General features: G+C 34.9%; 1 protein-coding gene across 2 annotated transcripts in view; it reads right to left on the bottom strand.

The window, feature by feature from the left end:
- The window catches only part of LOC131438618 (uncharacterized), a 77,029-nt gene that overhangs the window by 21,005 nt on the left and 40,319 nt on the right, over positions 1–15,705 (bottom strand). For both annotated transcript variants that reach the window (XM_058608748.1, XM_058608747.1), the window contains exons 5-7: positions 15,413–15,658; positions 10,399–10,873; positions 10,215–10,336 (exon numbers count right to left, since the gene is read on the bottom strand). In XM_058608748.1, coding sequence (XP_058464731.1) covers positions 10,215–10,336; positions 10,399–10,873; positions 15,413–15,658 — 843 coding nt within the window. The remainder of the gene's footprint in view (positions 1–10,214; positions 10,337–10,398; positions 10,874–15,412; positions 15,659–15,705) is intronic.

Here is a 15,705-nt window from a genome sequence, read left to right as displayed (position 1 = left end):
ATATATATATATATATATATATATATATATATATATATATATATATATATATATATATAAATATATATATATATATATATATATATATATATATATATATATATATATATATATATATATATATATATATATATAAATATATATATTCGCTCAAACTTTAGAAAATTTTTCAGAGGCCCGGAGGGCCGAATGACATATACCAATCGATTCAGCTCGACGAACTGAGCAAATGTCCGTGTGTGTGTGTGTGTGTGTGTGTGTGTGTGTGTGTGTGTGTGTGTGTGTGTGTGTGTGTGTGTGTGTGTGTGTGTGTGTGTGTGTGTGTGTGTGTGTGTGTGACTGTGTGTGTGTCTGTGTGTGTGTTTGTGTGTGTGTGTGTGTGTGTGTGTGTGTGCGTGTGTGAGTATGTGTGTGTGTCTGTATGTGTGTTGTCAACTAAGAGGTCGAGATCTCATAGATGGCTGGACCGATTTTGATCAAACAGGTCGCAAATGAAAGGTCTCCCCGTCACCCAAAACGATATTGAATGGTTTTGAGATCGGATGTTTACTTTTTGAGTTATACGAAGTTTTATGTCAAAATTTTCAGTTTTTTGACAGTATCTGTCACAATTGATCTTGAAAACAGAATATATTTTCAGACTTAGATTCCGCACGGTAATACCTATCCAACAAGCCATAGATTGTTAAAATCCGTCCATTTTTAACAGAGATATCGAAATGTAACGGCTTTTCCCCTTATTCCAGCAGTAGAAGTTTTGAGCGCTGTATGACAAAGAAATGCTTGGGAGTAACGGAAAACACGATTTTTTATACTGTGACATACAATTGTTTCTAAGTACCAAAAAGACTGTGTACAGCATCCTCTTTCATGACAATTTGCCTTGGACCGATTTTAGCACGGTTCGTTTTTGGCAACATAATCGTTCGAATATGGCATATGTAAACCAGATGATATCAGCATTTTTGAGTTGAAAGTAATTCCATAATTATATTGATTTAAACTACTTACAGCAATAAAAGCTGGAAGAACATAAATTCCATATACCATACGACTCAGTTTATATATGAAACGAAATTAAAATAATGCAATTCATTTTTCTCGTAGATGGCTGAACCGATCTAAGATTCAAATGAATCTAAGAATCATCTATGATTCAAATGAGAGGTCTTAAAATCCTATAAAATTTACTCAGATCCGATTTCTGGTTTAGGAGATACAGGGTGATTAGTATAAAAATGTCCATTTCACATAAATTAATCAAGTTTATCGGGTTTGCTGATTTGGATAGTCGATTACGAAATAAATTAATTTCAGTTTAAGCGGTATTCAGTTTTCGATTCGGAATGTACCCCCAAATTTTAATTCGCACTACAATTTCTTAAAGATGTCTATACACTCCTCGGGTGAATTTAACTGATTTCGGCTACACCGATTTTAGAACTCCGGTTCCAGTATCGAATCGTTTCTCAAAGCTCAATCATTTTTTTTTTTTCAAAAAGGCCAAATCGAACTTCAAAAACAAAAATTCAAATTAAAGGACTTAAGGTCCCATACAAAATTGGTGAATTTTATCCGATTCTGGAATTACAGATGATGAGTTTTTAAAATTCATACCGATATAGAAGATGTAAATTGTTTGGCGTTTTAATTTTTGACCATTCGAATCATTTTGGGTTATGCTAGTTCCTGAATACCGGCTCTGGAAGTGCCACAAATAATGACGAAAAACTCTAAAGTGGAACTTACTTCGACATCTCATGGAATGTTCAATCGATTGTCACACGTTAAGATTGAAATTCGATACGATTTGCAGTTTCGAAATTACAGGGTAATGAGTGATTAAAATCTCAAATTACCGTTTAAAACGACGATAGTTAAAATAATGTCATGAGAACTAAAGCACCTAAGATTATCCATGCAAAAAAACACATGCGGATTGATAAAAAAAAGTATCATCTCACTGCTAGGTGGATTAATCACGTTTTTTTTCTAATATTGTAAATTGTTTCTTAAGAGTTTCATAACGCTAGGACTTATAAACTAATAAGTAATCAAGTCCATTAAAAGGTATAGGTTTTTATGAACAGTATTAGAAAATTTGCTTTATTGTTATCTATGCATGGTGTAATTATTCGCTGTAAATATTTCATCAAAATAGCCCGTAATGTGAAAATGTCATTTTTTTTGTGATTTCATCATCAATAAAAATGCGAACGGGGAAGAAATCTCAGATCTATGCTTTTGAGTACTTACAGAGAATAAACATTATTAAAGGAATTCTTTTTTAAACTACATTATTCCAGCTTTTCTCTGAAAAAAATATCAACCTTCAACCATGCGTCTCCATTATAGTTTCGTTTTCTTCTAACAGATCTTCAATAAACGCATGTTTGAATGAGTTTTTTAGAAAAACTCAAAAAATGAGGATATTCACACTTTTGATAAATATGAAACCGAAGCACTTTAACGTGTGCAAACTTTTTTTATTTATTACTAGAAAATTCAGAGTGGTACCAAAATCAGAAGTGTGAAAAAATAAGTTTCAAAATTTTTAAGTATTTTTATCTTTAAAAATTTGAAAAAAAAATGTGAATTATAAGCAATGCCTAAAACATTTCATAAAATGAAAATCAATAGAACCACCATAACAGATAAATGGTTGAAAATTTGGGAATATTATCCCCAGTTCAAGCTTTTTCAAATATGTTTTAAACGATTTGAATTCGCTTTGGAGGCATATTTCACATGCCGACCCGCAGGTCCGTACCCAGGGTTTCGTTTTGCTGATCAAAAATAAAACATCTAACTTCTTTGTGTAACTAATTCTCGGTGCGTCTTTAGTATCTCATATTTCTTAGAAGCATGAGTGCAGATTCAAAAGTTATCAATAAATTGTAAAGCATTTCTGAACTGGCATAAAAAATGAACAACTAAAGTAAATAATCATATACACTGAGGTATTTTTTTATGCGGTTTTTTCAGAGTTATGCGGTTTCTCTTTTGCGGTCTTTTTTTATGCGAAGTTTCAGAGTTATGCGTTTTTTTTATGCGAATTTTCAGAGTTAGGCGATTTTTTTATGCGGTACGTAAACTCGCATAAAAAAAGACTTCAGTGTATTCTATGTGTTAAAGGGGAAAAAACTTTCTAATATCATATAGTTCCGTAGTGGGGATTCGACTTCCGGTTCCGGAGTTACAAAGTATTGAGTGTGTAAACCATCAATTTCATGAGTGTGTTTTTATAAGTGACAATCTAAAAAGGAGCAAAAACATTGAATTTATTCAGTAATCTCTTTTAGTTTGAAAATTTTATTGGTTATTTGTCGAACATATTCAATCCGAATACATCGGTTTCGGAAGCATCGGAAATAGTGGTTAAAAATTTCAAGCTATAACTCACATCGATTTTTCAAGTTCAGTTGAACCGACTTTCTCAAACTTATATTCAAATAAAGAGTCTTATAATCTCACTAGATTCTATTTAATTGAATCGAGATCCAACTTCCGGGTCTGGAAATACAGGGTGAATGTTTAAATTTTTTAAAATCGTCACTAGAAGTGATGATGCAAACATAGAAAAATCTGCTTAGTAACGGTCAAAAACTGCTAAACAGAACTCAAGTAGATTTTGTCAGAGAGGGTTAGGATGAATATAGGATCCACGATAGGAATAGGGCATATAGTCAAAGAAACTCGCCCTCAATTAGGAACTGACACTTGCTCCGCAGTAGAAAGAAGAAGAAGAAGAAGATAGGATAAATAGAAATCCATTGAGATGAAATTAGGAACAGAGTAGTGAAGATATCAGAAGTGTTTTTGGCTGTTTTTCTTGAATATCAGTCTAATTCCCAAGAAATGTGAATTAGTTATCAATGTGGAGCAAGGCGAATTAAGGAGAAATAGGAAATAATTTGTGGCTATTTCGGATGTTAGTTACACCCTTCTTTAGTGATGAACCTGTTCCTTATAGTTCTTACCTTCAAACCTACCGCTTACATTTAATATAAAAAGGATAACTTTGCAGTTTTCTTCCAATAGATATACACATATAGATATTTTTCCCGAATCTCGGCAAAAGTTTGCCGGGATTTGAACAGCCGAGTGCTCGGCAAACATTAAAACAACTAATATTGTCGGTATTTTTCATTTAACAGATAATTTGTTAATGTGGAACACATTTTTGTTTTCTATATAGTTGTGCAAACTAGAAACTCAAGAAAAATACACGTATAAATGTGGTCAGGTTTTGAACAATTGCAGCTCAGTCAATTTTGTATAAACTATTAATATCATGTCACCATTTGATTGGAAATATTTCTACGTATTGATTTGAATGTTCATAGCCATGTATTTTTAATTGTATATCATTGGAATGTTGATTAATAGCTAGCAGTGTCCTATTTTGTCTGCAAAAAATCTCCGGCATACCGGATTTCCCTGCCATAGTCGACGGTTTTGAAGCACTCTGATTGGTCAATCGATGCAAAAGCAAAGCTGTTGGAAGCACGCGAAGCTATAAATATAAACAAAATTATAGCTAACGTTTCATTCCTACACGTAGCTTGCTAGAGGTAGGTTATTGCTAGACAGTAAAACAATAAGTGCCATAAAACGATTTGAAGCTTTAATTGCTATGCTCTGATCTTGTGTCATGAAAGATTGGATGAAATCCCATGTTATGTTGTTTCGCCTGAGAAATTGACAACTACCCCAGGGTAAATTTTGAGTGCATAAGATTAATTTCTTATTTATATAAGATGAACTCGATTGGTAATGAGAAAAAGTTTATCGCTTCAACAGAAATCGTAGAATGGTAGTAATTGTAGAGAAACGCTATAAAAACTTGCACACAAAACTTGAACACAAGCTTGGCGAAAAGAAGCTTAAATATCGATATCTGTATCGCAAGCATGTACAAACATATAATTGCCTACATTTGGGCTATTGATGTAATTTCATCGGCTAAAAAACAAATACAAATCGTGATAAATATAGTCTATATTCTGGGTTCGCGTGTTCGGTGTTGGTTCGTAATAAAGACTAAGGGCTTGTCCATAAAAGACGTCACGCTTTTATTGACGATTTTTGACTCCCCATCCCCCCTTTGTAACAAATTGTCACAGAAGCAAAGACCCCCCACCCCCCCCTATGTAACATGTCACGAATTCAAAATAAATAAAATTCATCTCAATACATTCTCAATATGTATGACAAACTACACAAATATGAGGGAAAAATCGATTTATTACATGCTGTCATTAGATTAAAAAATATCCCTAAAACTACAAAATCATCGGAATTATTTTATTAATAAGAATTATATAAATTAACAAAAGTATTTGGTTGGAATTGATGAAACATTTAGATCATCTGTTTTATACCTCCTAGGGGTACACAGATATATTATTGTTTTAGGTAAAGAATAATATTTCCTTAGTGTAGCATACAGGGCTGAGAAAATAAAAACCAAACCTCATCAAAAAGAGATCACTGCCGGAGAATCTTTTCATTATCAGTTGATCAGTGAAATTTAAATCACATCGATCAATATCGGTACTGATCTTCTGTCACACAATGGGCAGTGATTTTGAGCTAAAATGATTCTTGATTTATGTAAGTTCAATCATTGGATGATTCGATAAGCTTTGATGTTGGTGGAGGAAAATCACATATGATCAAGACATGACATGATCTACGTCTGAAATCGTTGATCTTCCGCCCTTTTTCAAATGGAGTACAATTGAATAAACTGCATCAGAATCAGATAAGAGAAATTCTTATGATATACTATTATCAATGCTAGAAAATCAAATTACTACCGTTTGAAGGCTAATTTCGCTAATTTACTCGCTTCTCCGTGCACTTTTGCTGATCACAACAGGAATGATTTCCTGCATCATTTATTTCCGAATTTACAAGAAGAAGCTTTTACATCAACAAATACACGTTTTCCTATAGAATGTAAACGTTTATTTTGGAGATTTTTTCAAGAAATAGGACAAAGCAGTAATATAATTAGGTATTTCAAAAATGCGCTCATTGAAAATATTGGACGTCACATTCCAAACCCCCCCCCCCTTCCCCCTGTCACAAAAGGTCACGTTTTATGAAACAACCCCCTCCCCCTTGCGGCGTGACGTCTTTTATGCACAGGCCCTAAGCAGACTCTCGTGCATTTGCGGATTCAAAAGTGTGACGATTAATTGAAAATGTCGATCATTAGAAACTTTGGTTGCCTTGTTCCACATCAATGGCTCGAACAACCCCATGGGGCTGATCCTTGTAGTTTATTTAACGAGATTTTCGGTTTAGAAAAAAACTATACATTACCGAGATCTGCGTCGCTTTTGGAAACAAATAACCGAAATTATCGGTGTTCAAGCATGTGAGCTAATGCCGAGAGTATAAACAAATTATTAACATAAAATTTTAAATATAACATTTAACATTCCAGTTAAAACTCGTTTTCATTGATTTATTTATTTCAACATTATGTTGGCTGTTGAGCTAATAGGCTAAGAAGTGTATAATAAGAAAAAATATGTCCCACGAAGTAAATATTGCCAAACATATACGCCGTAGAATGGATGCAGTGCCATGTTATTTACAGTAGAGAACACAATTCAATTTTTCGCAGATAATCATATTCCGGCAACAACAAAAGTAATGGCTCAATAAAACATTGAATATTTAAAGAAATATATCATACCGGAATTCAATGAATTTCATGCAGTAGATTAGCGTTGCGAGGATCTTTATCCCGTAAGAATGCTCTTCGTGATTTCTTGTCAAGAAAAATCGTCGAACATTGAACAAATTTGTTCTTAATATCACGAAACATATCGCTGTATTCGGATTCAATTTTTATTTGCAACTAATTCCACATATGAACACATGCACTTATTTACGTAGCTTAGTTTTGCACTGAAGAAAAATGACTACTTTGGTGAATCACTGAATTTCGGTTGTCTAAAAGTTGTTTACCGAGGTTTCGGTAATTTGTTATCATGGGATGATGCCAGTAGGTCGCGTAAAACTACGTGGCTCGCTGTATATTACATTTCTCTCCATGCTCTCTCGCAAATGTGCAAAATGACTCTCGATGTGGCCGGGTGGCCAAGAAAGTTTTGATATTTTCGGTTACAAGTTTGACTACATCACATAAAATACAAAAAAGGTGCCGCTTGTTTGGCAGCCTTTTTGAGCCGATTTTATTTCTCTCTCATGTTTCGTTCCGTTACCAGGGACCTGAAATAGCGACGACATAGAAATCGACTTACCTCCACAAAAATAACTTACACTTCATTTTCATCGCGACAACATATATGTTTTTATGCACTAATCGCATCTAAATTAAATTATCTAGACATTGTCAGGATAGATTTTTGATCCATGCTTTTGAAGACGAGATATTTAATGAACAAGTTGAAAGTTGCCGTTTTCAGCTATGCAATTCTTCCTTCAGAAAAAAGACTTTGCCGACCGCTAAAGTCAAACAATCATTTTGAAATTTTCACATAATAATCTAAACTAATTTTCTAAGAGATTGTCAGTTGGGTTTTTTTATATTCGTCACCGTTTCTGAGAAAATCAGATTTGAAGCGTGAAAATAGGCCTTTAAAACACCCTAAAACACACTGGCCTCAGCCCCTAATTTGCTGATTTCGGCAAAACGACGAATTGCTGGTAAACACGGTAATTTACAAAACCGAATATCAGTATAACATTTTGAATTGCCGAGAAATCGGAAATAATAAACCGAAAAATTTGGAAAAAGCTTTCTTAGCCGAAACTTCAATAAAATATCGCTTTGCCGTTCGTTTTCAGCATCTTTTATCGCCGAGATCAAAATTAAGTTTTAAGTGTATATCACAGTAGAAGGATGTAATTAATATCCTCAAATTCGTATCTATATTATTACGTCTGTTGTACATATGTCGAATAACGTATGTAATTTTAATGGAACCTAAGATATCAGATTAACAAGATATCCAGCTCTCACATTTCCCAAACAAATCATTAGCAACATCCTTTTTTGCAAGCATGGCACCGACGACACGACCTGCCACTCGCTTTTAAAACTGTATCGTAAATCGAGCTACCCCTCAGTAACTGGTAATGTCAAAATGGAATCGCTTGAAAAAATGTTGGAACTGGCAACACAAGTTGGAAAATTATTGATTTTGAAAAACAGTTACCAGTAGCTTTGGTAACCACAAAAAAATGTAAACAAAAACAAAAGATTCTCACTTAAAACGAAACCACTGAGTGTAGTTGGCCGCTGGCAGGTATTAAATTTATTCTTTCAGAAATCTGCCATAGCTGCATAATCCGCAGCTTGGCAGCTGCATAATCTTCAGCTTTGCAGCTGGCGTGTTGTATTCTCGACACTTTTGGAGTTCTTGTCTCATAACGAATATGTAATTCGTAGTGGCGTACCGTACCGGCAACGCAAATTATTCACTACTAAAAATTTCATTTTGGTTTTTAATGCAATAAAAAACTTATCGTGTGTTATCTTCAGGGGGAATATATTCATTTAACTAAGCAAAAAAAACTAAAACTAGTCCACCAAGTCGATTGAATGTAGATTTTTTGATAACTCGCTCCAGGCGACTTGTAACTTCACTAGTAATGATACTAACCGAATAATCATAATCCATCATAATTCCTTGGTGTGAGGGCAGTTTTGAACGCCGTTAATAAGGCGTCGACTTGCACTATAAGGAATTGTATAAATGTTTCCCCAGCTTCATACGATGAAAACTCTTCCTCAGCGAGGTTGTGATTGTGATTGATAAATTGATCAACCCACGGATGCAAACGAGGTTTAAAAAAATTTTGCGCGTGTCTGTTCAACGTCACTAGTTTGTAATCGCCCTTGCTGGATTGAACTTTGAAGTTCCGATTGGGCTAGATCTATGTAACCGGTAGGGTAACCAGATTTCAGAGGTGATTTCAAAGCTAGCTGAAGTCTAGTTCCAAGCAACTAGCAGCGTTATTAACAACAGCACACACTCCGTCTAGCGATTGCGTTCCACGTTCCACGTCGAATGCACTTCCGAATAATGAAAAATACATCATCCAACATGCTGGAGCATTGCTGCCCCGTTTCAATGCTGTACAAAATTATCGCTTTCAGTACGCTTTCTTCCATGAAATAACGCTCTAAAAGTAAATATGTCCCAAGAATTTCCTGCATTTGCGTACTCCATCGGGACTTTTCAATCAACTCATTTAAAGTTTTTAGCTTTGCTTCCTAAGTATTTGGTTCCACAGAACTTTTTTTGAGATCGAACTAAAACCACAAAGCGATTAGAAATTCATTTATACGAATTAGAACATATTTTACACTCTCCAAGCATCGGCGTGTGACAAACTTTATATACAATTCAGCCCTCGAATGAATTATTGTTATTTTTTGCAGTTTTTTGTAAGATTTTTAATAACCATGAAATGTGGAATTATTCCACAACTGTTTCAAACTGTTTGTTTATTTATTCTGATGCTCCTTGGTAACTAGTTCATAGCAACTTAAACAGTGTTGCTCGAATAGTTAGTTTTTGTCAATTTCAAGGGGTCGCTATATTTATGGTAACTGGTGGTAAATCGCTCACGAACACTTTCTATTCCGATTTTTCTTCGGAGTGTCTGGTCGTGTCGTCGATGGCACCCTCAGGCGAGTCCGCATCGAATCTTGTACATAGAAACAGGGGAGAGAAATGTCAAATTCGCCAAAATAGCAGCACTGCGCACCCATACAATTGACATGATATGTTGAATGTGATGCCGTGAGATGACGTTGCTAAATATAGAAATATTTGTTTACACTGAAACTAATTTCTACCTATTTTTTTAGAAGAAATCACTCACCTCTAGGTCGACCATTAGGTCGTTATCTACTCAAACTTTGAGTTGATCGGTAAAAATGGGTAGCGTACTTTGTTACGGCGTAATACCTGTACTAAACTTACATTCACCTAAATTTTGAGGTCATCACTTGTTACCAAAAATTGGGGAGATGCACTTTAGTTGATTTTGGGTAGGTTTTGACCCAAAATTAGGTAGCGGCTGGTAAGGGTGTATTCAGGACGGCGATTGGTTTCTCCGCCCTTTATTCAATAGCATATTTATGAGACACACTGCGTTAACTCTAAGATACCGAGGGCATTTTCTACGCCCTCTATAATCAATACAAATCATTAACTTACCTGCAGAAATAACGTAGGCTGGTAGGTAGTACAGCATGTATGGACACCCAACCGACATCAGTGTCACCGATAGGCACATTAGGATGAACGCGATGTCCTGAAGTAATGATATGTCCAGGTACCTGTGGAACGATGAACACAGTTGTATTTACCATTTAAATGAATCGGCGAGAGGTATACTTACTGACTTATTTTTTCGGCCAGTCCCCGGGTGTATTCGGTATATTCGTCATCAAAGATGTTGGACAAATCCCCAACCGGAGTCGGTATGACCATGCTTTTGCTCAAACCCCGATTGTTGTTCTGCGATAGCGATGAAGAATTATTGTTGTTGATGATGACGGTGGGATTGTCCAACTCTAATGGAGGTTTATCCGCAGGATCGCTGCCTAGATCCAGTAATCCTTGGAGTTGCGGTGGTTGCTGTTGTTCCGTCTTAGGTGGTAGAGTCGGTTGCTTGATGCGTTTGCTGTTGCGATGCGAATCGTATCCGCTTGCTCGATTCTTGTACACGCAGGTAGAGTCAGTGCTAAGGTCTTCAACCGAGTGTAGTATGCTGCAGCTTCTAATCGAAGCTATGGGCTTCAGAAAAATAGGATTCGAGATGATATCTTTCAGTTCGTCCTCACTTTCTTGTAGCGTTTTTTCCGTAACATTCACTGGAATAGTGGGGAGGGGGTAACAGAATCGGGTACAAAATATTCGTCAGTTCATCGGTTTGATTCTTCAAATGGTAGTTGAATTTTGATTGTGGTTTTTTTAACTAGTGAATCAAAAATACGAGTTTACTACTATTTTCCCGGATCGACATGACTGGGAGATCTTTAACCACTTAATTAAGGTAATATGTTTTGTTGGAAAATGTTCATAAAGCACTATTAGGGTAGGAAGATCTACATTTATCACGCGAATACTTGATCGATTATGTTCTGGGACGAACATCAGGAACCGACATATTTGCAAATATGTATTAGCGTACAAACAATATGAAATCGAAATTATTGTCTATGGCTATCAAGGATCTAATCGCGAAAACATTGATTAATGGAGATTAATTTCAAGTTCGGTGTTTAACGATGATATTACTCACGAAACTATATTTAGATACTCTTGTGAGTTTGGCTTTTCACCCTCTCCTTTTGACACCAATGAATAGCGTAAAAGTGGTTGAAGTACTAAGGTCACAAGATCTGCTTTTCAGTCCAATGAATGCCTCTGATATATTTGTTTCATAATTCATGTGATGGTTATAAATAAAAATATATAACCAAAGTAGATAAATTTTTGTGCATCGAAACGTGTGCAGAAAAGAAATTAAGGGAAATTGAAATCATATGAGAAATATTTAACTAAATTTTCAACTGATTGTCTGCGTTTGTCATTTACTCACATATAATATTTTGATGGTTAGATAATAGTATATGAACTGGTCCGATTTGTCTAAGTTAAGTTCTAGCATAAGAGTAATATTATTTTTCGTAGGTTAAGATATATTGGAAACCTAGTTTCACCAGACTTACTTACAAGTGGAAAGTAATTTAATGTTTCCAAATAAATTTTCCATAAAATAAAACCAAATAAGTTTGTTTAGGTTTTGAAGATTTCAGCACTATTTCAACGTTTACGCTTAAATAATGGATTAAAAATTTTCACATTTTTTAGATTCACATTTATCAGTATCCATCGAAAAGTAAAAAATGTGATGTGATTGCTGTTCAAAGTTTTTTATTTCCGTGAAAAAATGTCATTATGCACTGGAATCAGAGCACTTGAAATTTACAAAAAAGCTGTAATATTTTACAATTTCCGACGCTCTTATTTATATCGGATTTTTTGTACATTTTGCACAACCTTCGGTATTGATTGGTTAACGAGTCGGTAAATTGAGGCGAATTGAATTTTATTCCTGCTTTACCGACTATTCAGTAAGTCAAACTTTTGCCGAGCCTATTGTTTATTTGACCATAAACTAATAAAAGAGTGGGCTAACTCGAAGAACTTATTGATATTTTAAAGATTTCGGTTCATTTTATAATATTATAACCTATTTAAACATACTCTAAAAATCCTTTAATCGATCCACCACATTATTTTACTAACTACTCGGTGTACAATTAATGGTTGGCGATGTACTCAGCGTCAATGTTTTCGCTTCGGTACAAAAAAGCTACACACTTCTAAAATCGTATAAATTTCAAAACCGACATATTTACGCGTCAAAAATGAAGTATTCCACAGTATATTTGTCTCGTATGAATATAATCAAACAATAATGAAAAGGATTTCATTTCTTGTTCGAAGGAAACTCAAACTTTGGTTGTACAAAGAACACAAAGCAAGAATTAAATTTATGTTGAATTCAACTAAATTTTAACGGATTTTGAATGTATTATATTGCAAAATTAATGTAAAAATAACTTTCAATGTTAGATAGAAATTGATGTTTATAACCATATACTGTGTGCATCAAAATGGTCACGCGTCGGCTTCAGGAACCAGCATTCATAGCAGGGGTATTCAACACGTAAAAATATAGGCGTGAATTTATATTTTTTAAGGAATTGATTTCAATTTGTTTATACACTTAGCTTCAGCCAGACCCGAGCGAAATCAATCATCAGTTCAGTAACGCCATCACACAGCATCACATTCAACATATCATATGTATCATATATATATATATATATATATATATATATATATATATATATATATATATATATATATATATATATATATATATATATATATATATATATATATATATATATATATATATATATATATATATATATATATATGTACGAGATTCGATACGGACTCGCCGGAGGGCGTCAAGCTTGCAAAAAAGATGTTGCCAGTGTTCAGCTTAGAGAGAAATCAGTTTTTAGTTCAGTTACGCCATCGCACGGCTTCACATTGAATATCTGTTGAAAACATGTCAATTGTATGGGTGCGTAGTGCTGCTTGGCACGCACGAATTTGACAATTGCTCTTACATACTTGTATGTACGAGATTCGATGCAGACTCGCCTAAGGGCGCCATGCTCGTATAAAAGTACACTGCCTCGGATTTGTTCGTAGAATGTGAGAGCTGGATATCTTGATAATATATGATGACTTTGAAATCGTAAATCCAAGCATGCTGTATTTTCTTATGCGATGCCATCTATTAACATAAAAAATCTAGTAACAATAACTTTGGCATCAGTTTCGAGGTCGAATTCCGATAAATCAACTGTGAAGTCAATGATCGATTTTCACATGCTTTGGGTTGTAAATTTGTCTTTATAGATGCACAAGAAAGGAACGTCGTAATTCACTTATATTTACAATTCGAAGCATGCAAAGATAAGTCACATCATTAACTTCACAGTTAATTTAGTTGGAGCTTACATCTTTACAGCCACAACAATTATATTAACATGTTATTATTGTGTCTTCTCTAAAGGCATTACGGCATGCTTGAATTTAGGTCTAGCGTAAACTTAATTTTATCTAACAGTAGATAAGGATTGCTTGATGGTTGGAAGCAAAAATCAAATAAACATAGATTTCCCATTGTACGGAGACAGTAACAGCGCTTCTAGTGAGAAACGGTTGTACTTTTTTCCATTAGCTACTGTCATAAATAAAATAAACCTAGATTCTCCAGTGTAATAGTACTGGAATTGAGCAACCCGTGACACCAAAAGCGCCGTCTGTTGTAGAATGGGTGCGTAAATGCTCCTAAAATGCATGTACAATGTTGCCTGTGCATTTAACACAAGCACAGTAGCTAATGGAAATAAGTACACCCGTTTCTCACTTGAAGAGCTGTCAGTGTCACCGTACAGTGGGAAATCTAGGTTTACTTATGTCGTTTTCGCTTGAGAAAACTGAAACTGAATTAGAGTAGTTTCATCAAACAAACACTTTTCACGAAACTGTGTTGATTTCGTACTTAGCAACGAGGGTTTGAGCAAACCTGATATAAAAACCAGACTCGAAACTGACTCGATTTTCAGTTCAACAACGTTGAACCTAGGTTCGAAACTGGCTTCAAACAAACGGTGTGACAGTAGTTAGAGTGGAAACTGGGTTAGATTTGGCATCAAGCGAAAACGACATTAATTTACGCTACTGTGATTGTGGTGAATGCCCAGGCAACTTTGTACATGCATTTTAGAAGCATTTACGCACCCATTTTACATCAGACCGCGCTTTTGGTGTCACGGGTTGTTCAGCTACATTACTTTTACACTAGGGAATCTAGGTTTATTTTATTTATGTTAGAAATATAAACTGTGTCGTAGCAGTTTTTTTCAGTTAATTTAATATCAAGACTGATCATCCGATATCTGTTGAAAACATCCAAGCTGGCTTTACCTGTAGATTGCAAAAAAATCAGCTAGTCTTTAGTCGTTGTCAAAAGGGTAAAAAACAATAATGAAAGACAGAACATAAATCTAATAAGTTCAAAATCAACAAAATTCAATAATAAATAATTGGATTACGAATCAGAAATTTTGCAATTACACACATGGTTCGAATCACCCGCTAGCTGTATGCATCGTGGTGCACATTCGGCAGATCGTATACCGATTTGTGTGTCATTTTACTGTCATTACGAACAGCTGAGATATCTTATCTGCAAAAGATCTAAAAACATTATAAGCAATTTATTTTTGAGGGAGAAATTAAGTGCCCTTAATGCATATATGGTGTTTTATGTTGTTTGCATGTACTAGAATTTTTCAGAAGAGGTCCGAACATTTAACCTAAATTTGCACCAAAGGTAAACTTCAAACTACCTATCCACAGTATTGTTTTCATCAAACCTATCATAACAAAACAAAACAACACAAAGGACAAGCGTAAATGCGCCGGAAAATAGCAAAAAATAGTCCTATTTACACGCGATGAAAGGTAAAGAAATGTTAGTTTGCAGCTAAGCTCTCCGACATAATGAACATAAGAAACTAAACAAGAAAAACACGCTTATTCGAACTTCGCGAATTTCGGCCCTAACAGCTGCAACAGAAAGCCAATTGAACCCTGGTACTTAAGATTACAGAAGAAAAGCCTATACCTACGCCTTTACAAGATGTGAGTTTCAAATGATAGAAACACAACAATCGCTTCCGGATCACGTACTATGAAGCGTGTAAGATTCTTTCCGGAGCGATCGTTCTGATTTCGGAACTTCTCAAACTTACCGAACTTGCTGTCGATATTAAGACTGTTGCGATTTTTATCCCGAATGGCGTCATCAAGAAACAGATCTTCTAGACAGCGTCGACTGAGATGATCTTCTGATGAGCTGAGATGTCCGAGATTTTCTTTAAAGTCAAATCTCGAGGAAAATGGAACACTTTCTTTAGATTGAGTAGGTTTCTTTTGCGCATACTCGTCTACCGGACGGTACAAAGCTCCGGATACACAAACGTGTAGCATACAGCCTCCTGATAAAAGTAAAAATTTCACGTTTAATACTTAAATTGAAACTCAA

Source organism: Malaya genurostris, chromosome 3 (assembly GCF_030247185.1).
Source record: "Malaya genurostris strain Urasoe2022 chromosome 3, Malgen_1.1, whole genome shotgun sequence".
NCBI classification, from domain to species: domain Eukaryota; kingdom Metazoa; phylum Arthropoda; class Insecta; order Diptera; family Culicidae; genus Malaya; species Malaya genurostris.
Note: the sequence above shows the minus strand (reverse complement) of the source record. Positions and strands in the feature narration are given on the sequence as shown.